This window comes from Carcharhinus amblyrhynchos, chromosome 10 (assembly GCF_965287045.1).
Source record: "Carcharhinus amblyrhynchos chromosome 10, sCarAmb.v2.hapA, whole genome shotgun sequence".
Taxonomy (NCBI): domain Eukaryota; kingdom Metazoa; phylum Chordata; class Chondrichthyes; order Carcharhiniformes; family Carcharhinidae; genus Carcharhinus; species Carcharhinus amblyrhynchos.
In genome coordinates, this window is record NC_137333.1 from 45,062,014 (window position 1) to 45,088,568 (window position 26,555).

Here is a 26,555-nt window from a genome sequence, read left to right on the forward strand (position 1 = left end):
TGCTCCAGTTGCCTCCCACAGTCTGAAAGACGTGCTGGTGAGGTGCATTGGCTGTGCTAAATTCTCCCTCAGCGTACCTAAACAGGCGCCAGAGTGTGGCGACTTGGGAATTTTCACAGTAATTTCATTGCAGTGTTAATATAATATTTGTAACAAATAAATAAACTTCACTCAGGTGAATATGTAGCAGATTCTGTACAAGTGAATCATGTGGAAAGATCGTGAAGTGCTAAAAAGAATTACAGAAAAATTTATATCACTTTTCTGTTTTGTAAGTTAGTGACAATATATTTATTAGCAACAGAGCAAGTCTTTTCAGGGGATTTGTTGGCGATATGGCAATTGCCAGCGCATTAACGTTTTGAAAGTATTTTACACTTTGAAACATTCTCTCTTCTACGCATTATGTAACGATGTCAGTGAGAGGCGGAATCTCTGTAACCCTGTTTTAGCTCCTCTATTGGAGCCAGGCGCGTTTACTTTCAGTTTCACTGGGAAAGCTGCCTGTTGCCGTTTAGCTGCTGGGTGTTTCCATTCCTGCGGACGCTGCAGCTGACTTCCCCGCACTGCGGGTCTGGCCAGGCGGCGCTTCCCATTCATTGCACTGTCTGATTATCCACTCATCGCGGCCGCTTCTGAAGCCGCAGACAAACACCTGGGTGTGTCTGAGCCCGGAGCTAAAGGCCGTTTCAGTCTCCAAAAACGGGCGATAAATTTGATATAAAAAGAGGCCGAAGTGGAAATGTTATTGGTGTTTCAGCAAGAGACAAAATCCTTCGTTAACAAGGTGAAATCCGAGGAGCAGCTGCTGCAGGACATTAGTGTGGTGAGTTCAAGGATTAATTATTGTTTGCAGTTGCCCCGGATCCATTACATTTGTAAACACAACAATTTGCGCCATAATCCGCGCAGTGCTTCCCGGAGTTGATTTATATTCAACAGAACCCTCTCCCAGCCAATCACCGGATAGTTCTAACTCCTCCAGCCAGTCACCGGGCAGCTCCAACTCCTCCAGCCAATCATCCGGCAGCTCCCAGACTCCTCCAGCGAATCACCGGGCAGCGCCCAGACCTCTCCAGCCAATCACCGGGCAACTCCCCGATTTCTCCAGCCAATCCTGGGCAGCCCCAGAATAGCTCCATTCCACTTGTGGCGGGGGCGGGGCGGGAAAGTCGCTGACATGATTCTATTAGAAAAAAGCGAATTACTGCTGGAATCTGAAACAAAAACACAAATTGTCAGACCCTGCTGCGATTTTCCAGCGTTTACTGTGGTCGTTTCAATGACATGACTTCCTGGCTTAGTATGAAAATAAAAAGCTCTTTTCCCCTGTCCCAGCTGGTTCACAGAAATTTAACATGGGTGACCCAGAGGCACAATGGTTAACACTGCTGCCTCATGGCACTTGGGACCTGGGTTCTATTCCCAGCTTGAGTCACTGTCTGCAGAGTCTGCACCTCCTCCCCATGTCTGTGTGGGTTTCCTCTGTGTACTCCAGTGTGAAAGATCTGCTGGTTCGGTGCATTGTCCATGCTAAATTCTCCTTCAGTTTACCCAACAGGCTCTGGAGTGTGGCGATTAGGGAATTTTCACAGTAATTTCATTGCAGTAAGCCTACTAATAAATAAATAAACTTTATACCCATATCTCAATCTCACTTTGCCACAGAGCAAGTGATATCACAGCTGTGACTTGGAACATTTTTGATTTTCCTGAAAACAATTCATTGCCAAATAATTAAAAGTGAAATCAGTCATCAAATTATATGAATTTTCCTGCAGTTCCCCCTGACGTTATTGTATAAAAGAAAAAAGTAGATGCCAGAGAAGGCCATTCAGCCCTTAATCCTTTCTCTACCATTCTGTACGATTGTGGCTGATCTTCTACTTCAGCTGCACATTCCCATACTATCCTCAGTGGAGAAATGGAGGCTGGAGAATAAGACTTTTGAAGGAAGAGATGAAGATTGGCAAATAGAGTCTTGGGGGTAAGTGGAGGTTGCAAAATTGTGGCTCCAGAGTCATGGAGACTGCGGAATAGGATCTCTGGCGTGTTGGAAATGGAGAACCTCTTGTCCCTCAATCACCTCCCCTGAGCTCACAACAGTGTTCAGACTCAATTGTAGTTAACACTACAACTTATAGAACATTGAACAGTACAGCACAGGAACAGACACTTCTGCCCATGATGTTGTGCTGAACGTGAAGCAAAATTAAATGAATCCCTTCGGCCTGCCTTTGGTCCATATACCTCTAATCCTCGCATATTCATATCCTTATCTGAAAGTCCTTTAAACACCCCCCATTGTATCTGCCTCCACCACCACCCCTGGCTGCACTTTCCAGACACCTACCACTCTCTGTGTAAAAACAACTTGCCTCACACATCTCCTTTGAACTTCCTCCTCTCACCTTAAGTGCATGCTCTCTAGTATTAAACATTTCAACTCTGGGAAAAAGATTCTCACTGCCAACCTATTTATGCCTCTCATAATTTTATAAACTTCTGTCAGGTCTCCCCTCAACCTTTGCCGTTCCAGAGGAAAAAAACCCTAGTTTATCAACCATCTCCTTCTAGCTCGGACCCTCTATTCCAGACAGCATCCTGGTAAATTTTTTCTGTATCCTCCAAAGCCTCCACATCCTTCCTGAAATGGGGTGACCAGAATTGAATGCAATATTCCTAAGTGTGGCCTAACCAAAGTTTTATAAAGCTGCAACATGACATGCAAACTCTTGTACTCAATGCCCTGACGATACTCCTTCTTTACCTCCCTATCTACTTGTGTAGCCACTTTCAGGGAGCTATGGACTTGAATCCCAGGATCACTCTGTACATCAATGCTGTTCAGAGTCTTGCCATTAACCTTGTACTTACACTTAACATTTCATCTCCCAAAGTGCAGCATCTCATACTTGTCCAGATTAAACACCCTCTGCCCCTTCTTTGCCTGTATGTCCAACTGATCCATATCCTTTGACAACCTTATACACTATTCACAACTCCACCTATCTTAGTGTCGTCTGCAAACTTACTAACCCATCCATCAATGTTTTCATCCAAGTCATTTATATAAATCACAAGCAGCAGGGGTCCCAGTACGGATCCCTGCAGAACATCACTAGTCAACTTAATCTGTTGTACTTCCAGTTGGGGCTCTTTTTTTCTGAATCACCCTTTTGTATTCCAATAAGTCCCATGAATTTCCTATGTAACCTCAAGCACTGTGCATGAAGATGTCCCACTTTGTTACAATGTAAATACTTGGGCCTTTGACTATCACCTCCAACCTCAGCACCTTCCTTTAAGGTCTGAGTATGACTTTCCAGGCAGTCCCAGTTTCCCTTCTCTTTTTGCTTTCCTTTCATCCTCCCTCGCTTCCCTCTGAAATCCATTGCCTTGCAGAAACATGGCTTTTATGTTGATTGATCCACATGTCAAGTTTCGTTTCCACCTCTTATCAGAGATTTACTCACAACATTGGCATTACACCAGAGACTACATCAGTACTTATAAAATGGATTACTCCAGTTATCTTACATGGAATTACAATTCTCTTTAGTGACTTCAGTGTCACCATCCACCAAACCTAACATAAGGAGCACTTTTATATTGTTTAACGTTACATTGATCCTAACTACTTAGTCATTCAAGGCAACATGTTATCCAATCTGTTCCTCATATTATTGAAGTGCAATCACTGTTGAGCACTTCAAAATTAAAATGGGTCTATAATTAACCCATTCATTACAGGATTAAAACTCCTTTCAACCACTATAATGTGGCCACATTTGTCATTATCTTTGTCACCTTCCTCAGAAATCTCTGCTCATGTGTCATTTCAAGGACCCAGCCTCTCTGCTTTGGGCAATTCATTGTAAAATGATACTTTGGGTTACACCCAAAGAAACTATTAACCCTGCCTTATAAATTCCTCAGATCCATTTGCCTATTATTCTGTTCAAATTCTGTCTTCTGTTGCAATAGCCAAATCTGCCAAAGGTGCTTCCATCTTCATTCTGTCTGTCTTTAACAGTAGATATTTGATCAAACAGGGTCTCTCTTTCTAAGAATGAAACACCACTTAGAACTAGGAGTCCGTCTCTATAAGTCATCTTAGCACAATTCAGCAACTGAAAATTATTAATGATCTTGCTATCCCCAAATTGAATATCTGCAATGTATACAACCTGATAAAGCTCATGATGCATTTCTTAATGGGACAGGTCTTGCTGGTTGTAGCAAATATTCAAAGAAGCACTTTGAAGGCCAAAATGGAAGAGGATTCTATGTGAATAACATGGGCTAGTTGGTCCACAGAAAGAGGGAATCTGACAAAACCTGAGCATAGCTTATTGGCATTTAACAGATTGTTGTCCCAGTAAATTTCTTCTAAAAACTCTGCTGGGAAGTCTGAACCTTCAGTTTTCACTATCCAGCTGACAGGCATCCAGCTCACAAAATATTTTACTTCTGATTTTACTTCTTGTAGGAAGCAGCAATACTAAGACTTGGTTCATCTTCAGTGGACATATCCTCCATCCACATTCTACCTAATTTTTCCATTAGTCACATGGGTGGATAATCATACCTCAACAATTTGTACTTGCATTCTGCCATAAATGGCTCTTAAGATTGCAAGATTTTCTTATTGGCTTCCAAACTGTGGCAACCATCCTCTGCTACCATATTCTAATCCTGAGGTGGCATTGCCAGCATTGGACTGGGATAGGCACAGTAAGTAGTCTCTCAACACCAGGTTAAAGTCTATTTGGTTGTACGAGCTTTTGGAGTGTTGGCCCTTCATCAGGTGAGTGAAGAGTGAAGACTTTAGAGTGAAGTGTTGGACTTTAACCTGGTGTTGTGAGACTGCTTACGTGTTCTAATCCAGAAAGCCAGGTGGTGAAGGATGGAACTGGAGCCAATCTTTTCACAACTTTATCTTTATTTCCCAAGTTATGCGTTACAATCATACACCTGCTAACCCAACAGCCAGCATTTTAGTGTGTGTCCATTTAATGAGCTCAAGTGAAACCCCAGTCTTTGCTTACCACCTGCATAGAATTAAGCATAATTTAATATTCAGTTAACAAAAGGGAAAAATGATCAAGGAATTGGCACCCAAACAAGCAGAGATGGAGGAAACGGTTGGGTGGACATGGATCATCATTGCCCATAGACATGGGCTTTTCCAAGCAGGGTATTGAGGAATGGAGCTTGAGGACATTCCAGTCAAAGACACAGTCTCAGTTGAATATTCCTTTACACCATAGATTGGTTTGAAAGTGCTAAAAAAGCCATACATATTGTTGGTGCCCATGAGTTATGATCTCGCATTTTCTTTCAACCTACTACTTGTTCTTTATGTTGAGGGTTTTATGCTGTACCACTGCCTAGGCTTATTGAATTCCAGCTTTTCTCTTGAGGTGGAATGAAGTTTCTAGATGCAGAAGCTTTACACTTGTGCTTGATTAGGTCCTGTATCTTTGGTTGTCTTTGTCAAATCAGCAATGATGTATCCAAGCCAAGGACTCTTCAGATCTTCTTGTTATTTTAGACTTTAGGATGAACCACATAGTAGGTGCACTGTGGCTCCTGCTAACTAAAAATTGAGGTTGCAAGTGAGGCACTAGCAGAGAAGAGCCACTTTGGTGGAATCTTTGAGGCCTTCTATGCCAACTTTCTAGGGGCATTGCTTCTGTTGCCTCTACTGTTTGTGGGCCATGTTGATGGAGATGATAATTCAGAGAAGGGGATGATTAGTCTAGCAGTCTTTGCTATTTGTCATGGGATGAGTAACATGGACATTTCTGCAGTTCCTTGCATGAACGCTGACATAGTCAAACAGGTGCCAATATTTGTTCTGTCGATATTGCTATGAGGTCTTGCCAGTGGAACAGGGAATGTGACAAGGTCAAGTCCCAGACAGTTCAGGACATGCCAAAACCAATGAAGCACTTTTGTAGTGTAGCTCTATCTCACCTCTTCTCACCTTCTTGTTATGGAAGACTTTAGGAGGAATATTCACTTGACATCTAATGTCAGTATTCTAAACGAAACAAGTCACTGTAGCCTGCCACTAACAGCGGCAGGATCCCAGGGACAGGCCAAATTTCTGCTGCCCATAATCTAGTCTGAGTCCCAAACACCCACCATCCTGACGCTCTCAGTCCTTCTTTGGATCCTGGACCACCAACATATCAATGGTATAATTCTGATTTCATATTCAAATATTGCCAAAGCCTTGACCCTCCCTCTGTAACGTTCTGCTGCCTTATAAACCTCCACGAATACTCCAACTTTGACCTCTTGTTCATCCATTATTCCCTTTATTCCAACATTGTAGTCAACTAGATGCTATAGTTTTAGAATTCGTTCACTAACCCTTTGTTTATCCACTTCTCCTTGCATCTCCCTCAAAACTTACTCGACAAAATCTATTGTCACCATTCCTAATTGCCCATCCCCCTTTGACTCAATGATAATTTTTGTCTAATTATGCTTCTGTGAAATGCATTGAAACATTTTCCTGTACTTAAGAGGCGGCATGAATGCAAGTTGTTCATTTTATTAAGAAACAGTTATTAAGAAACATCTGAAAATTTTGAGAGTGATCGGGGATTTCTAACTGCTGATTTTGATGTAAGGTCCTTACCAGAGGCCTGGCCTCACCTGCAGGTTGAAGTTTCAAGAACAAAGGGAACAAAGAAAATACAGCACAGGAAAAGGCCCTTTGGCCCTCCAAACTTGTGCTGATCATGATGCCCTAAACTAAAAAAAACCTTCTGTCCTTACTTGGCGCATATTTCTCTGATTTCCTGCACCTTAGAATTATCATAGAATCCTAATGTGCAGAAGGAGGCCATTCAGCCCATTGAGTCTGTACCTACCCAAATCCTACCCAGACTCTATCCCCATAGCCCCATGCATTTATCCCAGCTAGTCCCCTTGATACTAATGGGTAATTTAGCATGGCCAATCCACCTAACCTGCATACCTTTGGACTTGACCTTCTTGGTCAATGAGCCAATACAGGAGACCTCAGTGCTCCTGTTCCTGGACAGGAACAGCACTCAGGTTGGGTAGAGTCGGAAAACCTCCTTATTGTGTAAAAGTACTTTAAAAAGCTATTCAAAGACACCAGAAGGAAATGAACAGAAATCAGTTTTGAAATATGCCTTATCTACTTTTTAATGCTGTGTTCTTCCAACTGATCTTTTGGGACTAGTTGTTCACCTAAGTGGCACAGTTTCTCCTTGGCAGTTTTCTAGATCTTTCCCTTCTATATGGCAGCACAGAGGCACTGTGGTTAGCACTGCTGCCTCACGGTGACAGGGACCCGGGTTCAATTCCGACCTCGGGTGACTGTCTGTGTGCAGTTTGCACGTTCTCCCTGTGTCTGCTTGCGTTTCCTCTGAGTGTTCCAATTTCCTCCCATACTCCAAAGACATGTAGGTTAGGTTAATTGGCTGTGTTAAATTGCAGGGGGACTAGCAGGTGAATAAATTGGGTTACGGGGATAGGGCCTGGCTCAATGCAGGTTCAATGGGCCAAATGGCCTCCTTCTGCACTGTAGGGATTCTGTAATTCTAGCTGAAGGCTCTTTCACCAAGGCATCACTATGAACATTCGAATGATTCTGATTTGCTGCAGTTTTATTTTGAGCTAATTGTCAAGGTGTGACAGGAAAAGTGTGATATTATACAATAGGACATGCATGTGGAAGCTGCTTGATATTAACAGTTATATAAATTCATATCTTTCCTGTTTCCTTCTTAATCAGAAACAATGGCGACTGAAGTAGTTCGATACAAAACACGAGCAAGAACCAGCACGGCGCAATGTTTACCGAAAGCAAGGATTGATCGAAGGCGTACACGGATGGGCTCAGTTTCTCTTATGTGTGACACGGATGAGGAAGAGGAATCTCCGTGTGAAGAGAGTGATGACGAAGAGCAAAGGAGCAGTACTTCAGATGATGAAGAAATGCAGAACACAGTCAGTAAAGCAGAGAGCTCAGATGAGGATAATATTATTCGCAGGAAACGTGTGTGTTTGAGCAACTTATTGACAGACAGTAGCAGCAGTTCAGACAGTGAAATTTACAGTCAACCAGTCAGGAAGATAAAAGGTAATTCACGTCGTGTTTTTATACAAGATGTGGATGAAGACAGTGAAGAGGAGAGAATTTCTGCTACTAATTTCTATGTACAAAATGAAGATGGCGCTCAGACAGAGAAAGAGCTAACAATTGCTCGAAAGAGAAAGCGACAGATGGAGCTCAAACGGTTGTCACAGAAGAAACAGCCTCATTGCACAACCAGCTGTGAGTTAATTGAGGTTTGTTTTCCACAAAATTTATAATTAAAAGGCTCATGAACATACTCTGTACTCTTGTCAGAGATTGCATTCTCCCTCTTCACTGTTTCAAGCTGAACCTGACTTTGCAGCCTTTAAGTTCTGTTCAATCACAAGCTGTGCTTCAAACTTTACATCTTCCCTATTCTAGAACCATATGCTTTCATCTCCTTGGTCAGCATTTTTAGAATGGCAGGGTTTGTCTTCCTGCCATCCAAACAATCGATGGGGAACCGCAGAGATGGCTTGCCTTGTTCTGCAGCCATTTCACATCCCAACAAGCACTAATTGCCTAGAGACAGCACTTCTGCCCCTCACTCAGGAGGAAGGCCTGCCTCAGAGAGCAGAATTCCACCTCAGAGCATGAAGCCCCATCTCAGAGAGTGAATAGTCTAAAAGACGTGCTGGTTAGGTGCATTGGACGTGCTAAATTCTCCCTATGTGTAACCAAATAGGCACCAAAGTGTGGCAACTAGGGGATTTTCATGGTAACTTCATTGCAGTGTTAATATAAGCCTACTTGTGACATTCATAGTCAAAGCCGCATCTCGGGGAGCTACTGGGCAATCTGATTGGCCAACATCTCTGTACTCCATGCAGCGCCAGAAGCTACAATGGACGAGACTGGGACTGCAAGTCCCCAGAGCCTGAGTTCCAGGAATCCAGAACCAAGTGGGGAGGTCTCAGGGCAGAGAGACTTAGGGAAGTGGTCAGAGGGGGTGGGATGTTGGTAAAAAGGCAAGGGATGAAAAGACTCAGCATGGATCTGACCTATTGGGGGGCGTTGCCATGTTAAAAGGGCGATGCTGTAGAAGATATCCCTCTGAATAGGGTTCATTTTTGGACTACCCCCTCCCCTCCATTGAAAACCGTCAGCATAAAAATTGAAGCTGTGTAGGAAACGGCTCTTGAGTGGTTGATAACTGGTCAATTGATGCAAGGATAGGCAGGCTGACATATACTTCACCCATTCAGGTGTAACTATGGAGCCATAGAAACCCTATAGTGCAGAAAAAGACCATTCAACTCATTGTGTCTGCATCTACTTGATATCAAGTAGTGCGGGAATGTGGAACTGAGCCATGACAGATCAGCCATGATCTTATTGAATGGCGGGGCAGGCTCGAAGGGCCAGATGGCCTACTCCTGCTCCTATTTCTTATGTTCTTATGTTCAAGGACAATCACTCTGACCTCACCTGTGGCATTCAGTTCTTTTGTTCTTGTTTGCACCAATGTTGTAATGAAGTCAGGAGCTGAGTGACTCTGGCAGAACCCAAACTGAGCATCCATGAGCAGGTTATTGCTGAGTAAGTGCCAATTAGTAGTACTGTTAATGAACTCTTCTATCACTTCACTGATGATCAAGAGTACACATTGGCCGGATTGGATTTGTCGTGCTCTTTGTGTACAGGACACACCTGGGCAATTTTCCATTGTCAGGTAGATGTCCAGTGTTGTAACTGTACTGGAAGATCTTGGCTAGGGGAGCACAAATATTGTCGGAATATTGTCAGGGCCCTTAGCCTTTGTAGTATCCAGTTGCCTGTAGCTGTTTCTTGATACCATGTGGATGGAATCAAATTGGTTGAAGACTGACATCTGTGATGCTGGGGGCCTCCGGAAGAGGCCGAGATGAATCCACTCAGCACTTCTGGCTGAAGATTGTTGCAAATGTTTCAGTCTTACCCTTTGCACTAATGTGCTGGGCTCCTCCATCATTGAGGGTGACATGGAGATGCTGGCATTGGTCTGGGTGGGCACAGTAAGAAGTCTCACAACACCAGGTTTAAAGTCCAACAGGTTTGTTTGGTTTCACGAGCTTTTGGAGCACTGCTCCTTCATCAGGTGAGTCATTGAGAATGGGGATATTTGTGGAGCCTCCTCCTCCAGTGAGTTGTTTCATTATCCACCACCATTTGCGGCTGGATATGACAGGATTGCAGAGCTTGGGTCTAATCCGTTGGTTGTGGGATCACTTAGCTCTGTCTGCTATTTGCTGCTTATGCTGTTTGGTACACATGTAGCCCTGTGTTATAGTTCCCCCATAGGTTGACTCCTCATTTTACAGTATGCCTGGTGTTGCTCCTGGCGTTCCCTCCTGCACCTTTCTTTGAACCAGGGTTGACCCCCTGACTTGGCAGTAATGATAGATTGGGGATTTGCAGGGTCATGAGGTTATAGATTGTGGTTGAGTGCAGTTCTGCTGCTGCTGATGGCCCACAGTGCCTCATGGTTGCCCAATCTTGAGTTGTTAGATGTGTTTGAAATCTCTCCCATTTAGCACAGTGATACTGCTACTGTGTGGTGGTCACTCCTACTGATATTATCATGGATAGGTGTATCTGTGGCAGACAGGTTGGTGAGGATGAGGTTAAGTATGTTTTCCCCCTCTTGTTGGTTCCCTCACCACCTGCTGCAGTCCCAGTCTAGCAGCTACGTCCATTAGGACCCGGCTTGCTCAGTCTGTGGTAGTACTACCAATCCATTCTTGGTGATGGACATTGAAGTCCCCAACCAGTGTACATTCTATATTCTTGCCACTCTCAGTGCTTCCTCCAAGTGCTGTTCAACATGGAGGAGAACTGATTCATCAGCTGAGGGAAAATGGTATGTGGTAATCAACAGAAGGTTTCCTTGTGCATGTTTGACCTGGGGCCGTGAGCCTTCATGAGGTCCAGAGTCGATGCTGAGAACTCTCAGGGCAAATCCCTCCCGACCATATTCCACTGTGCAGGGCACCTCTACACTGGGTCTTTCCTGCCACTGAGACAGGACATACCCAGAGAATGGTGATGGTGGTATCTGGGACAATGTAAGGTATGATTCTGTGGGCCCCATTTTACCATTTTGATTCTAAGTGCTGGGTGGACTTGAAACTGGGAGTGTTTCAGATCCGACTTTTAGATCCATTCTCAGGCGCTCCCATACACACTCTGCATGAAAAAATGTCAGCAATTCTGAATCGTGCTGTAGAAGTCTGTAGGCGGGGCTTAACGCGCCTGAAATCCAGCAGCTCCAATCGGCGCCTCCAACTGTGCATGCGCAGAAAAATAAATAGAATGCAGTTCCCCTGCTACATCGCTCCTGGGCTGCATAATGCCGTTCCCTGGCCCACCACCCCTACACCATTCCAGATCATGGGTCCCTCCCCCTTCCCCCTCACTAATCTCAGGCAGAGTGGGAGCGGACCCCTCTGTCCCTGCCCCCACTGATCTCAGACAGAGCAGCAGCAGACCGCCCCCCGCCCCCCCCCCCATTCCTTCCCCTGCACTGATCTCAGGCAGAGTGGCGGTGGACCCCCCCTTCTCCTTAGGGGCAGAGTGGCGGTGGACCCCCCCCTTCTCCTTAGGGGCAGAGTGGCGGTGGACCCCCCCCTTCTCCTTAGGGGCAGAGTGGCGGTGGACCCCCCCCTTCTCCTTAGGGGCAGAGTGGCGGTGGACCCCCCCTTCTCCTTAGGGGCAGAGTGGCGGTGGACCCCCCCCTTCTCCTTAGGGGCAGAGTGGCAGTGGACCCCCCCCTTCTCCTTAGGGGCAGAGTGGCGGTGGACTCCCCCCCTTCTCCTCCACTGATCTCTAGCAGAGTGGCAGGCCATGGACACCTCCCCCCACCAATCTCAAGCAGAGGGCCGTCAGGCACTAGGCACCTACCTCCTCACTAATTGGAGCACCGGAATCGAAGCGTCCGTTTTGCTCCAACTCAGGATGGGCAAACACAGTGGTAAAGGGGGAAGTACCGGTAAGGTTGGGCATGCAGCCCATCTAGTCAACTTAAATGCATGCTAATGCATTTAAATGGCCGTTGCTCCCACTTTGGGCATGGTCCTGATCGCGGACATTTTTGGGCCTTGGTAAAGAGGAAACCAGCGTGGAGGCGGGCATGGATCGCACTGTTCGGCTCACGCCCAACATTACCAAGTTTGCGCGTGCAAACACGGGTGCAAAGTCTTGGTAAAATAGGGCCCTGTGAGTACAACTATGTCAGGCTGTTGCTTGACTAGTCTGTGAGACAGCGCTCCCAATTTTGGCAGAAGTTCCCAGATGTTACTAAGGAGGACATCGTAGGTTTGACAAGGCTGGATTTGCCATTGTTATTCCTGGTGCCTAGGTCGATGTTGAATAGTCCATCGGTTTCACTCCTTTGTGTTTTCTTCGTAGCTATTAAAAACTTGAGTGACTTGCTAGGCCATGTTGGAGAGCTTTTAAGAATCAACCATATTGTTGTGGGTCTGGAGTCACATGTTGGCCAGAGCAGATAAAGATGGCAATTTTTTTTATTTCAAAAATATACTTTATTCATAAAAAAAACTCTCGAATAAACTATTGCAAAACGACAGATCCAAGAATTACAACCAGTGCAAAAACGTCATTTTTTCCAGTACAATATTATGCTTATTTAGACAACATTACATTCATTACTTAAAACTATATATCTGCCTCAGATTCACTGTGTGCTGTTATTTTTCAGTTTAGCACACAGTTACGCAGGCCAAGGGTGTTACCAGGCCCTTGGTCTGCCTCAGTTGAAAGGCTTTACACGGTGGCCTTTCCCCATTGAGCCTTTGTGGCGGCTGCCCCAAGCTTGAGCGTGTCCCTCAGCACATAGTCCTGGACCTTGGAATGTGCCAGTCTGCAACACTCGGTCGAGGACAAATCTTTCACCAGTAAGATCAGAAAGTTTCGGGCGGACGAAAGTGCGTCCTTCACCGAGTTGATGATCATGCAGCAGCAGCTAATGTTTGTCTCGGTGTGCGTCCCCGGAAACAGCCCGTAGAGCACAGAGTCCTGTGTCACCGAGCTGCTTGGGACGAACCTCGACAAATACCACTGCATCTCACTCCTGACCTTCTTTGCAAAGGTACATTCCACAAGGAGACATGCAACCGTCTCATCACCCCTGCAGCCGTTTCAAGGGCAGCATGCAGTGATGTTGAGACCTCGAGCGTGCGTAAAGGATCTGATGGGGAGTACCCTTCTCACCACCAGCCAAACCAGATCTTCGTGCTCATTTGTGAGCTCTGGTGATGAGGCGTTCTGCCGTGTGACACTGACAGTCTGCTCAGGGAACCATCCAACAGGATCTGCCATCTCCTTTTCTCTTAAGGCCTCAAGGACGTTACGCGCTGACCACTGCTTAATCGCCATGTTGTGAAAGGTGTGTTTCCTGAAAAATTTCTCCACGAAGGACAGGTGCTGCGGTACGGTCCAACTACTTGGAGCATTCCACGGCAGTGTGGCCAGACCCATCCTCTGCAACACTTGGGACAGGCAGAACCTCAAAAAGTAGTGGCACTTGCTGTTAGTGTACCGAGTATCTACACACAGCTTGATGTAGCCACACACAAAGGTGGCCATCAGGATGAGGGCGGCATTGGGAACGTTTTTCCCTCCATTCTTTAGAGATTTGTGCATCACTTCCCTCCGGACGCAATCCATCTTTGATCTCCAGATAAATTTGAAGATGGCCTAGATCACTGCTGCTACGCAGGATTTGGGGATAGGCCACACCTGCGCCACGTATAACAACACAGACAGCACCTCACATTGGATCACCAGGTTTATTCTGGTGATAGTGAGGGAGCGTTGTTCCCACAAGCCCAATTTTTGCCTGGCTTTGGCGATGTGCTAGTCCCAGTTTTTGGCGCATGCCCCTGCCACTCCAAACCATATCCCCAGCGCCTTAAGGTAATCTGCCCTGATGGTGAAGGAGACAAAGGATCTGGTAGCCCAGTTCCCAAAGAACATGGCCTCGCTGTTGCCCTGGTTGACTTTGGCTCCCGAGGCCAGCTCAAAGTGCTTGCAGACTTGGAGAAGCCTGTGAACAGACGAGGGGTCCGAGCAGAAGACAGCCATGTCATCCATGTACAGGGAGGCTTTGACCTGTGTGCCTCCGCTGCTTGGGATTTTGATGCCTGGGTTGCTTCTGAGGGCCTTGGCAAAGGGTTCAATGCAACACACAAAATGGACAGAGAAAGGGTAGTCCAGACTGACTCCAGACAATTTTTTTTACTTCAGAAATATACTTCATTCATAAAAAAATCTTAATTAAACCATTGCATTCCTACATATCTAAACATTGCAAACAGTGCAGAAAAAAAGTCTTTTTTACAGTCCTATACTGAATTACAGTCATTACATTTCAAAACTTAAAACTATATACATGCCTCAGATTTTATTGTGTGCCGTTATTTCTCAGATTGGCACACAGTTACGCAGGCCGAGGGTAATCTGCGGTTCCCAGGCCCTCAGTCTGCCTCCTTTCAAAGGCCTTACGGTGTGGCCTTTCCCCATTGAGCCTTTGCGGCAGCTGCCCCAATCTTGAGCACGTCCCTCAGCACGTAGTCCTGGACCTTGGAATGTGCCAGTCTGCAACACTCGGTCGAGGACAAATCTTTCAACTGGAAGATCAGCAAGCAGCAGTTGATGTTTGTCTTGGTGTACATTCCTGGAAATAGCCTGTAGAGCACAGAGTCCTGCATCACTGGGCTGCTCAGGACAAACCTCACAAGTGCCACTGCATCTCACTCCAGACCTTCTTTGCAAAGGCACATTCCACAAGGAGACGTGCGACTGTCTCTTCAGTCCCGCAGACGCTTCGAGGGCAGCGTGCAATGATGTTGAGACCTCAAGCATGCATAAAGGATCTGATGGGGAGTGCCTTTCTCACCACCAGCCAGTCACCTAAGAACATAAGAACATAAGAAATAGGAGCAGGAGTAGGCCATCTAGCCCTTCGAGCCTGCCCCGCCATTCAATAAGATCATGGCTGATCTGTCGTGGCTCAGTTCCACATTCCCGCCCTCTCCCCATAACCCTTAATCCCCTCGCTTATCAAAAACCCATCAACCCGCGTCTTAAAAATATTTAGCGCGGCAGCCTCCACCACTTCAACGGGCAGAGAATTCCAGAGATTCACCACCCTTTGAGTGAAGAAGTTCCTCCTCAACTCCGTTCTAAACCGCCCCCCCTTTATCTTGAGGCTGTGCCCCCTAGTCCTACTGTCCTTTCTGAGCGGGAAGAGTCTCTCCACCTCTATCCTATCCATCCCATTCATCATCTTATACGTCTCAATGAGATCTCCCCTCATTCTTCTAAACTCTAACGAGTACAAGCCTAGTTTATTCAGCCTCTCCTCATAGCTCAACCCCCTCAACTCCGGTATCAGCCTAGTAAACCTCCTCTGCACTCCCTCCAAGGCCAAAATATCCTTGCGTAAGTGCGGCGACCAAAACTGCACACAGTACTCCAGCTGCGGCCTCACCAGTGCCCTTTACAGCTGCAGCAAGACCTCCCTACTTTTATATTCAATCCCCCTCGCTATGAAGGCCAGCATCCCATTAGCCTTCCTGACCACCTGCTGCACCTGCAGGCTGGGTTTTTGCGACTCGTGCACAAGGACCCCGAGGTCCCTCTGCACCGTCGCCTGCTGCAGTTTTTCGCCACATAAGAAATAGTCCTTCCTACCATTATTCCTACCAAAGTGGACCACCTCGCACTTGCCAACATTAAATTCCATTTGCCATTTCCTGGCCCATTCGCCCAGCCTACCTAGATCCTTCTGCAGACTCTCCACACCCTCCGCGCAATTTGCCGTTCCCCCAATCTTGGTGTCATCAGCAAATTTCGACACCATACACTCGGTTCCCTCCTCCAGATCATCTATATAAATGGTAAATAGCTGAGGCCCCAGCACCGACCTAAAAGATGTTTTGCTTATTTTCCTTTACCATTTGCCTTTCAATCTTTTGTTAATTTGTTGTAATTTTCTCTGCCTTATTCCCTCATCTGGCACAGAGCATTGGGAATCCTTTATCTTTGCTTCTTGTATTGATATCAAGCTACAGAAACTGCACTAGAAGCACCCAACAGCCACTGCCTGGTTATTTTATATCAGAGAATACAACAATTGGCTTGATGAACAGTGTAGGCAGAGGTTTTGCTTTCCAAAAATAGAAATGTACAGACGCCACTCTGACTGGTAAGGTCTTAGCTATCCTTAGAGTCTAGAACATGGGGTCATTACAGTCTGTGGACATCTGCAGAATTATATAAATAGCTGTTTAGACAAGTATTAGATGCCAAATAATTATTCAAACAAGTGACTTTAATTTCTCTTGCTATATGGACGACAACAGCAACTTGACATGACATTGTAGTTTTACATAGAGAAGCATCTCTGAAGAACCAAGGAGCAAGCTTATGCTCCCATGGCCTTTTGAACTTTGCTCAATGCCACCACATGTGGCCACTCCTACAATCCGCAGCTCATTAGTGACCAGCAAAACAGCATTGTTCAAGTAAACGTTCACTGTTCTGGGAGTCATCACAATGCACACCTCTGACAGCAATCCAGTTTGAACCAGGAAGATAAAGCTGGGTGACTTCTGGCAAAAAAGCCAAATTGTTAACTGCAGTCACTGTTGGTGATTCCTGTATGGTGCATAATGAGAGGTTATCAGATCTAACACTGAACAGGATTCATGTTCATGTGTTTCTGTGAATACATTTGGGGTCAGGTTGAATACTGTGTGTTGTTATGTTAAATTAATAGCCTGAGGTTTGCTTCATTTAGAGTTAGGAAAGTATTTCAGACTTTTACCCTAGTGGTTTTATCTGTACTCAGCAACATCTGAGACACTAAGATGATAGGGTGGATTTACATAGAAGTGGATCCTTTACATTTCTAAGATATTGTGATATTTTTCTATCTGCTCATCAGGAATCAGAAAAAGACTCTAGATCATCTTCTCCCTCCCAAGTGGTAAGCACCTCTGAATGGGAAAGTGACAGTTTAAAAGACTTCATTGTCTTTGATGGAAAAGAGCCCCAGGTGATAACATCAGGGCAAGCTGAACCATCAACATCTGTCCTGGCAAAACATCTTCCAAAGTGTAAGTAAAAACGGGCTTATATTTTCGTGGGATTGCATTTACGATCCTCGTATAATCAAAAGGCAAAAGTCAATTGTCATTAACTCAAGGCTGACTAATCATAAACATTAACTGAAGTCTAACTCTATTGTTTGCAGAGTTTTGGAGGAACAATAAATGCTCATTTATTTTCAACTTTTTTTGATTTTCTTATATATGATTTGTTAAGATAAACGGACTGGGTTAATTTGATATTTTGCAGGTGATGGCAATGTTAAGTTCTCTCAGATCAGAAACATTTGAGCTTGTTGCAGAAATATTCCAGTTTAACACTTGTGAACTAATGTCAATTTAAAAAATCTATTTGATCATGAACTGATGGAACATTTTGATCATGATCAACTAAATTTGAAAGAAATTGTCCATCTTTCCGCAGTACCACTCACTCTCTAATTGTTTCTGAAAATTCTTCCCATTTGTCAATTTGTCTTTCACTGATTCTGTCTTTCACTCTCATTTTTCTCCCTTCCTTTCTCAGATTATGTTTTTCCACGTGTTCTCTATCTTTGGGAGTCATTTTGATTTATTCTGACCAGTAGAAGCTAATCGGATTAGACTTCTATTTTACACCCAGTCAGATGTTACTTCTCATTGACTTAATTTCTCAACTCTGTTCTGTAACTCCACTCCAAAGTGAATTGTTAGAATCTTTGAAGTATTTTGAAATCCATTGCCAGCCTTTAAAACCTTTGTTCTCATTCAATTTCACGGGGAAGTACCTTGCACTAGCCTTTGATTGACAGCTTAATGGTTTCTTCATAGAATGCTCCAGGTTTGTTTATTTACTTTTCCTTTCATGGTTAAATGCATATGAGGTACCCCCACCCCCATTGTTCCTAACCTCAATACTTATAAACATCTTAGTTCTACTTGACAGCTGCAGGCAACCTCAAGGCAACTAAATACTGTTACTTCCTCTTTTCAAACAGCAAAGTTCATAGTGTTTGTCTGATGGGGAGAGGATGGCCTGGCCATCCTCATGCCTGCCTGGAGGGGGGAAGGTTACCTATTATCTTGGTGGTGGGGGGAGCATTCCCCGCTGTGCTGAGGAGTTTGGGGTGCTTCCCTGGTCATTGGGGGGTGGCGGTGTCCCTTCCATTGAGAGAAGGGTGGGCGGAAGGGGCCTGTCCCTGAATACTGAGATCAGGGAGCCCTTTAAAAATGGTGTCCAATCTCCAAAAAGCCAGGCTGCCTGGCGTGTTTTCCGCAATGCAAAATTTGCATCCAACAGGTGGGCAAATCCCATCTGACTGGCACAGTAATGCCAGTGGGAAACATTCTGGTTTTCCTGTTGGCATGGGCATTTAGAGCCAATTCGACTGAATCACAGCCATGGTATCAATATCTTTTAACTATCATGGATTTGTCTACCCAAATCCCCACAGAGACAATACTGTGAAAAAAAATTACTGCAAAGGTGGTAATCAAAGGATTCATTCTGTTCTTCACTAGCTATGGGTTACCCAGAGAAATTCAGTCTGATCAGGGATTAAATTTCATGTTGCAGCTTTCCAGAAGGCAATGCACAGCTCAGGAGTAAGGTATGTTACATACCACCCGCAATCTCCGAGGGCACTGGAAAGATATCGGCTGGAATTTTCCAACTGTTCATGCTGGCGAGATTTTCCCATCCCGCTGCAATGAATGGATATTTGGTTTGTTGCCAAATTTTCCATTTTCGCTGCAACCAGAGTGTGGCATGAACAGGTGGTAAGGCCATGCCCCTTATCAAAACTTAAAAATTATGATTAGAGTTTATTGCCATGAATATCCCAAGGACTGGGAAACTACCTTATCTGCCAATAAGGATAGATCTCATGAGTCAACTGAATTCAGCCCCTTCGAATTAGCTCTTGGACATGAGGTAATTTAAATTCATTTATGAGAAATGTATGGCACAGCAAGGAGACCACACCCACCATGGGAAATGTAGTCGGATGGACAGGACCATGCAAGGATCCATTGACCTCGTGTGGGAGTTTCCAGTCTTGGGTTGAACGCAGCCAGAAAATCCCTCCCCATGTGTCCCAAGTTTTGAGAAAGATATTGAAACTTGCACAATAACTTGGGAATATATAAAGATTTATAAAGGGCAGGTGACAGAAGTGCTAGTGAGGGTTCACTTTGGGACCAGTGACCATAATTCTATTAGCTTTAAGGTAGCTATGGAGAATGATAGGTCTGGTCCAAAAGTTAAAATTCTAAATTGGGGCAAGGCCAATTTTGATGGTATCAGGCAGGAACTTCCAAAAGTTAATTGGGGGAGTCTGTGGGAAAGCAAAGGGATGTCTGGTAAGTGGTAGGCTTTCAAAACTGTGTTAACCAGGGTTCAGGGTAGACACATTCCTCTTAGAGTGAAGGGCAAGGCTGGCAGAAGTAAGGAACCCTGGATGTTTCGGGATATTGAGGCCCTGGTCAAGAAGAAGAAAGAGGTACATGACATGCATAGGCAGCTGGGATCAAGTGAATCCCTTGAAGAGTGTAGGAGGTGTAGGATTAGAGTTAAGAGAGAAATCAGGAAGGCAAAAAGGGGACACGAGATTGTTTTGGCAGAAAAGGCAAAGGAGAATCCAAAGAGCTTCTACAAATACATAAAGAGCAAGAGTAACAAGGCAGAGAGTAGAGCCTCTTAAAGATCAAAAAGGTCATCTATGTGTGAATCCACAAGAAATGGGTAAGACCCTAAATGAATATTTCTCATGAGTATTTACTGTTGAGAAAAGCATGGATGTTAGGGAACTTGGGGAAATAAATAGTGATGTCTTGAGGAGTGTACATATTACAGAGAAAGAGCTGCTGGAAGTCTTAAAGCATATCAAGGTAGATAAATCCCCAGGACCTGATGAAGTATATCCCAGAACATTACGGGAGGCTAGGGAGGAAATTGCGGGTCCCCCAGCCAAGATATTTGAATCATTGATAGTCACGGGTAACGTGCCTGAAAACTGGAGAATGTCAAATGTTATGCCTTTATTTAGAAAGGGCTGCAGGGAAAGACCTGGGAACTACAGACAGTGAGCCTCACATCTATAGTGGGTAAGTTGTTGGAAGGTATTTTGAGAGACAGGATACACAGGTATTTAGAGATGCAAGGACTGATTAGGGACAGTCAGCATTGTTTTGTGAGTGGAAAATCATGTCTCACAAATTTGATTGAGTTTTTTGAAGGGGTAACCAAGAAGATAGATGAGGGCAGTGCAGTTGATGTTGTCTACATGGACTTTAGCAAGGCCTTTGACAAGCTACCGCATGGTTTTTGTTGCATAAGGTTAAATCTCACGAGATCCAGGGTGAGGAACCTAAAAGGATACAAAATTGGCTTCTTAACAGAAGCCAGAGGGTGGATGTAGAGAGTTATTTTCCAAACTGGAGGCCTGTGACTAGAGGTGCGCCTCAGGGATCTGTGCTGGGTCCACTGTTATTTGTCATTCATATTAATGATTTGAATGAGAATATAGGAGGCATGGTTAGTAAATTTGCAGATGACACCAAGATTGGTGGCATAGTGGACAGTGAAAAAAGTTATCTCCAATTGAAACGGAATCTTGGTCAATTGGGCCAGTGGGCTGACGAATGACAGATGGAGTTTAATTTAGGCAAATGCGAGGTGATGCATTTTGGTAGATTGAACCAGGGCAGGACTCACTCAGTTAATGGCAGGGCACTGGGGACAGTTACAGAACAAAGAGATCTAGGGATACAAATTGCACGGAGGGTGTGGAGAGTCTGCAGAAGGATCTAGATAGGCTGGGCGAATGGGCCAGGAAATGGCAAATGGAATTTAATGTTGGCAAGTGCGAGGTGGTCCACTTTGGTAGGAATAATGGTAGGAAGGACTATTACTTACATGGCAAAAAACTGCAGCAGGCGACGGTGCAGAGGGACCTCGGGGTCCTTGTGCATGAGTCGCAAAAACCCAGCCTGCAGGTGCAGCAGGTGGTCAGGAAGGCGAATGGGATGCTGGCCTTCATAGCGAGGGGGATTGAATATAAAAGTAGGGAGGTCTTGCTGTGGCTGTATAGGGCATTGGTGAGGTCGCAGCTGGAGTACTGTGTGCAGTTTTGGTCGCCGTACTTACGCAAGGATATTTTGGCCTTGGAGGGAGTGCAGAGGAGGTTTACTAGGCTGATACCAGAGTTAAGGGGGTTGAGCTATGAGGAGAGGCTGAATAAACTAGGCTTGTACTCGTTAGAGTTTAGAAGAATGAGGGGAGATCTCATTGAGACATATAAAATGATGAATGGGATGGATAGGATAGAGGTGGAAAGACTCTTCCCGCTCAGAAAGGACAGTAGGACTAGGGGGCACAGCCTCAAGATAAAGGGGGGGCGGTTTAGAACGGAGTTGAGGAGGAACTTCTTCACTCAAAGGGTGGTGAATCTCTGGAATTCTCTGCCCGTTGAGGTGGTGGAGGCTGCCTCGCTAAATATTTTTAAGAAGCGGGTTGATGGGTTCTTGATAAGAGAGGGGATTAAGGGTTATGGGGAGAGGGCGGGAAAGTGGAACTGAGCCACGACAGATCAGCCAGGATCTTATTGAATGGCGGGGCAGACTCGACGGGCTAGATGGCCTACTCCTGCTCCTATTTCTTATGTTCTTATGTTCATTGCTCCTTGAAAATGAAGTCACAGGTGGACAGAGTGGTGAAAACAGCATTTGGCATGCTTGGTTTCATCAGTCAGAACATTGAATACAGGAGTTGGGACATTTTGTTAAAGTTGTAGAAGACATTGGTAAGACCACACTTGGAATACGGTGTGCAATTCTGGTCACCTATTATAGAAAGGATATTATTAAACTAGAAAGAGTGCAAAAAAGATTTACTAGGATGCTACTGGGACGTGATGAATTGAGTTATAAGATGAGCCTGGATAGACTGGGACTTTTTTCTCTGGAACGTAGGAGGCTGAGTGGTGATCTTATAGAGGTCTATCAAATAATGAGGGGAAACAGATCAGCCAGACAGTCAGTATATTTTCCCAAAGGTAGGGGAGTCTAAAATTGGAGGGCATAGGTTTCAGGTGAGAGGGGAGAGATACAAACGTGTCCAGAGGGGCAATTATTTCCATACAGAGGGTGGTGAATGTATGGAACAAGTTGCCGGAAGTACAATTTTGTCTTTTAAAAAGCATTTAGTTACAAGAGTACAATGGGTATGGAGGGATATGAGCCAAATGCAGGCAATTGGGATTAGCTTAGGGGTTTTAAAAAAAAAGGGTGGCATGGACAAGTTGGGCCGAAGGGCCTGTTTCCATGCTGCAAATCTCTATGACTCTATGACTCTATTTCCCAACAAGTAACAAAAAATCAAACAGATAAGAACGATATAACTTGCACTTTTAAATTTGGAGATAAAGTGGTAGTTCTGTTACTTCTGCTGGGTGAATCACTGAAGGCTAGTGGATCTTATTATTCTGAAAAGAGACTTGGCGAGGTAAACTATGTAATTAGTACCCTGGACAGAAGGTAACATCAATGAATGTGTGATATAGATATTCTGAAATGGTGCTAGGACAGTGATGCTGGTCAACCAGGGAGACTACTCTCGGTAGCAAAGAGAAAATATCATGACGTGAACACACTTGAGAGTTCAAATAATGAGTCAGTGAATTAAACTTCTCATACCAAACCCTCAGTAATGGAAATAGCCAATACCAAGCTGTTAAAATATTTGGATAGAATATTACACCATCTTCCAGAGGAATCTCAGAATGACATAGCCATGGTATTAAAAAATAATAAGTCAGTGTGTATAGACTATGGTGAACTTTGTATGACATTGATGTGGGAAATGTTACACCAATCAACAAAACCCTGACTAATTCAATCCTGGAACATTGGTCCTAATCAGAGGAAATTAAATTTCTGCTGGACAATGATATCATTGAACCAAGTCAAAGTAGCTGGAGTACTCCAGTCATACTGGCACCAAAACATAGTATATCACTAAGATTCTGCATTGATTACAGAAAAATTAATGCTGTAACCGCACAGTGCAATTCCTCAACTTGAAGGTTGCAGTGACAATTTTTTTTTATTAGTGTCACAAGTAGGCTTCCAATAACACTGCAGTGAAGTTACTGTGGAAATCCCCTAGTCGCCACACTCCAGCACCTGTTCGAGTTCACTGAGGGAGAATTTAGATGGAAATGCAGCCAACCAGCACTTCTTTTAGACTGTGGGAAGAAACCGGAGCACCCAGAGAAAACCCATGCACACATGGGGAGAATGTGGTGACTCAGCACAGACAGTGAACGAACCCAGGTCCCTGGAGCTGTGAGGCAGCAATGCTAACCACTGTGCTACTGTGCTGCCATTGTTAGAAACATAGACTTTGTGACTATTTGTGACTAATATTGGCTTGTGATTCTCCGACCTGCATGTATATTCCTAAACTCTGTCCCTCATGCACCGAAGAACCTTACTCACTCTTACGCAACTCTAGAACACTGCTCACTCCCAGATTTCCCAGATCCTCAGAACCTCTAACTGTTCATCATTCCCCAAACCCCATGCTCCCTAATTTTACATTATTAAATTGTAGATTCTGAAATCTTCCTCTTTGATTTGCCCAGATCATGGTGCCTACTGCATAATCCCTCATACATCACAGTGCAATGTCTATTCCCCAACTCCCACCACTCCCACTCTAAATCCCGAGAACTCTTCCAGTATTTTCAGAAATGCTTTCCCACCACAGGGACACCCCTAATGTTGGTACATCAGTGTCCTTGATAACTAATCAGCATAGTTAGAAGTCTCACAACACCAGGTTGAAGTCCAACAGGTTTATTTGGCAGCACAAGCCACCTGAAGAAGGAGCCTGAGACTCCAAAAGCTTGTGCTGCCAAGTAAACCTGTTGGACTTTAACCTGGTGTTATGAGACTTCTTATTGTGTTTACCCCAGTCTAACACCGGCATCTCCACATCTTGGATACTCAGCATAACAGCCTTGATCTTCTAAAAGCACTGACACACATTCATCAATACCACAGGAAATCGGCCAGTATTGAAATCAGGTTAAGAGTCAAGGACTAATATAAATTTGTTTCTATTTATATTTGCAGTAGTCATGAATGATCTGCACACCCACTTCAAAAGAGTTGTGAAAGCTTTGATGATCAATGCGTTTGATGGCAATTTCCTCAAATCCTTATATGGTGAGTATTGCTTTATAAAGGGAAGTGAGAGTTTCTCAAATATTTCAGTGAATAAAGGCAGTGTCTCTTGTGGAAATATGTGCAATGGAAGAGGCCGTTTAAAACAAAAAGAATTACAGCATGCAGGAACAGGCCCTTCGGTCCTCCAAGTCTGTACCGATCATGTTGCCTTAACTAAGCTAAAGAAACAATCTTGTGTCCTTTACTGATCCGGATCCCTCTATTCCCTCCCTGTTCATATACCCATCTAGATGCCTCGTAAATGTTGCTAATGTGCCTGCTTCCACCGCCTCTTCTGGCAGCATGTTCCAGGCACCCACCACTCTCCACTTGAAAACTACCCCGCACATCTCCCTTAAACCCTCCCCCTTTCATCTTGAATCTATTTGATTCCCATTGTGTTCTGACTGGGATGATTTTTGTTGCAGTAACAGGAATAATGCAGTGATAAGTTTGGACTCCATGCAATCTGCTTAGGGAGGGGTAAAAACATCAGTGATCCACTGCTGAGTAAGGACAGAACCAAACTCAAGTATGATGCCTCCATAAACTCAGTAGTCTATTAACAGTACTGTCAGGCTTCACACATAAGGAATGACTACTAATAGGGGACTTCAGGTCCGTTGCCAAGAATTGGTTTAGTAGCACCACTACTGATGTAAATATCTCAAGTCCCGAAGAACACACCTGCCAGACTTGGCCTGTGGTTGGCGCTGAGGGAATCAAAAAGAAGGAAAGACCTACTTCGCCTCACTCTCACCAATCCACCTGTTGCAGATCTGTCTGACCATATCAGTTACAGTGACCATCACACAGACCTAGTGGAAACAAGAACCATCTTCATGGTGAGCATATTCTGTATTGTGCGAGGTGGCACTACAACTGTGGCACGGTGGCACAGTGGTTAGCGCTGCTGCCTTACAGTGCTGAGGACCCAGGTTCGACTGTCAGCTTGGGTCACTGTCTGTATGGAGTTTGCACATTCTCCTTGTGTCTGCTTGGGCTTCCTCCAGGTGCTCTGGTTTTCTCCCATGGTCCAAAGATGTGAGGGTTAGGTGGATTGGCCATGCTACATTGCCCCTTGGTGTCAGGGGACTAGCTAGGGTAAATGCATGCTGTTATGGAGATAGAATCACAATAGGATTGTGGTCGGTGCAGACTCAATGGGTTGAATGGCCTCCTTCTATACTGTAGGATTCTATGATTCTATGAACTGCAGCTCAGAACTGGGCATCTATGAGGCACTGTGAGCCATCAGCAGCAGCAGAAATGTATTCAATCAAAATTTGTAGATTCATGTATTGGGATATCTCTCACTCTCCCATTACCTTCAAACCAGGAAACTAAGGCTTTCCAATTCAATAAAGGGTCCAGGACATAGCTGAAAAGGAGGTATTGACCTGGCAAAGCTATCACACAGAGCTCCATGCTCTCTAACTACAACATTGTAGCATGTTAGAGACATAGCTAAGCGATCTCACAACCAAGTGATCAGGTCAAATCTCTGCAACCAGACACATTCAATCATGAATGATAGTAGGCAGTTAAACATTTAATTGGAGGATGAGGCACTGCAGACATCCCAATCATCACATTAGTGTGAAAGAGAAGACTGAAGGACTCTCAAACATCTTTGTCAGAAATGTCAAATGGATGACCCATCTCAACCTCCTCCCAACAGCATAGCTATCGGCCTTCAGGCAATTCAATTCACTCCATGTAACACTTAATCCTTAGATGTGAAGCCTGGGGAGGTGATGGCCAAGTGATATTATCTCTAGATTATTAATCCAGAAACTCAGCTAATGTTCTGGAGTCCTGGGTTCAAATCCCACCACAGCAGCTGGTGGAATTTGAATTCAATGAAAAAATACTTGGAATTAAGAAGCTACTGATGATGAAGTCATTGTCGATTGTCAGAGAAACTAATCTGGTTCACTAAGGTCCTTTAGGGAAGGAAAGCAGCCATCGTTACGGGTCTGGCCTACTATTGACTCTAGAGCCACAGCAATGTGGTTTACTCTCAACTGCCCTCGGGCAACCTGGGATGGGCAGCCAGCGATGCCCGTGTCCTGTAAATGAATTTTAAAAAAACTAGACATGGCTAA

At 44.7% G+C, this 26,555-nt stretch overlaps 1 protein-coding gene across 1 annotated transcript in view; it reads left to right on the forward strand.

The window, feature by feature from the left end:
* The first annotated feature begins 562 nt into the window (after window positions 1-562).
* Window positions 563-26,555, forward strand: part of ccdc82 (coiled-coil domain containing 82) — a 72,419-nt gene continuing 46,426 nt past the window's right edge. Inside the window, exons 1-4 of the mRNA XM_080196961.1 lie at window positions 563-826; window positions 7,784-8,340; window positions 17,076-17,247; window positions 24,355-24,447. Coding sequence (XP_080053087.1) covers window positions 7,789-8,340; window positions 17,076-17,247; window positions 24,355-24,447 — 817 coding nt within the window. The 5' untranslated portion in view covers window positions 563-826; window positions 7,784-7,788. The remainder of the gene's footprint in view (window positions 827-7,783; window positions 8,341-17,075; window positions 17,248-24,354; window positions 24,448-26,555) is intronic.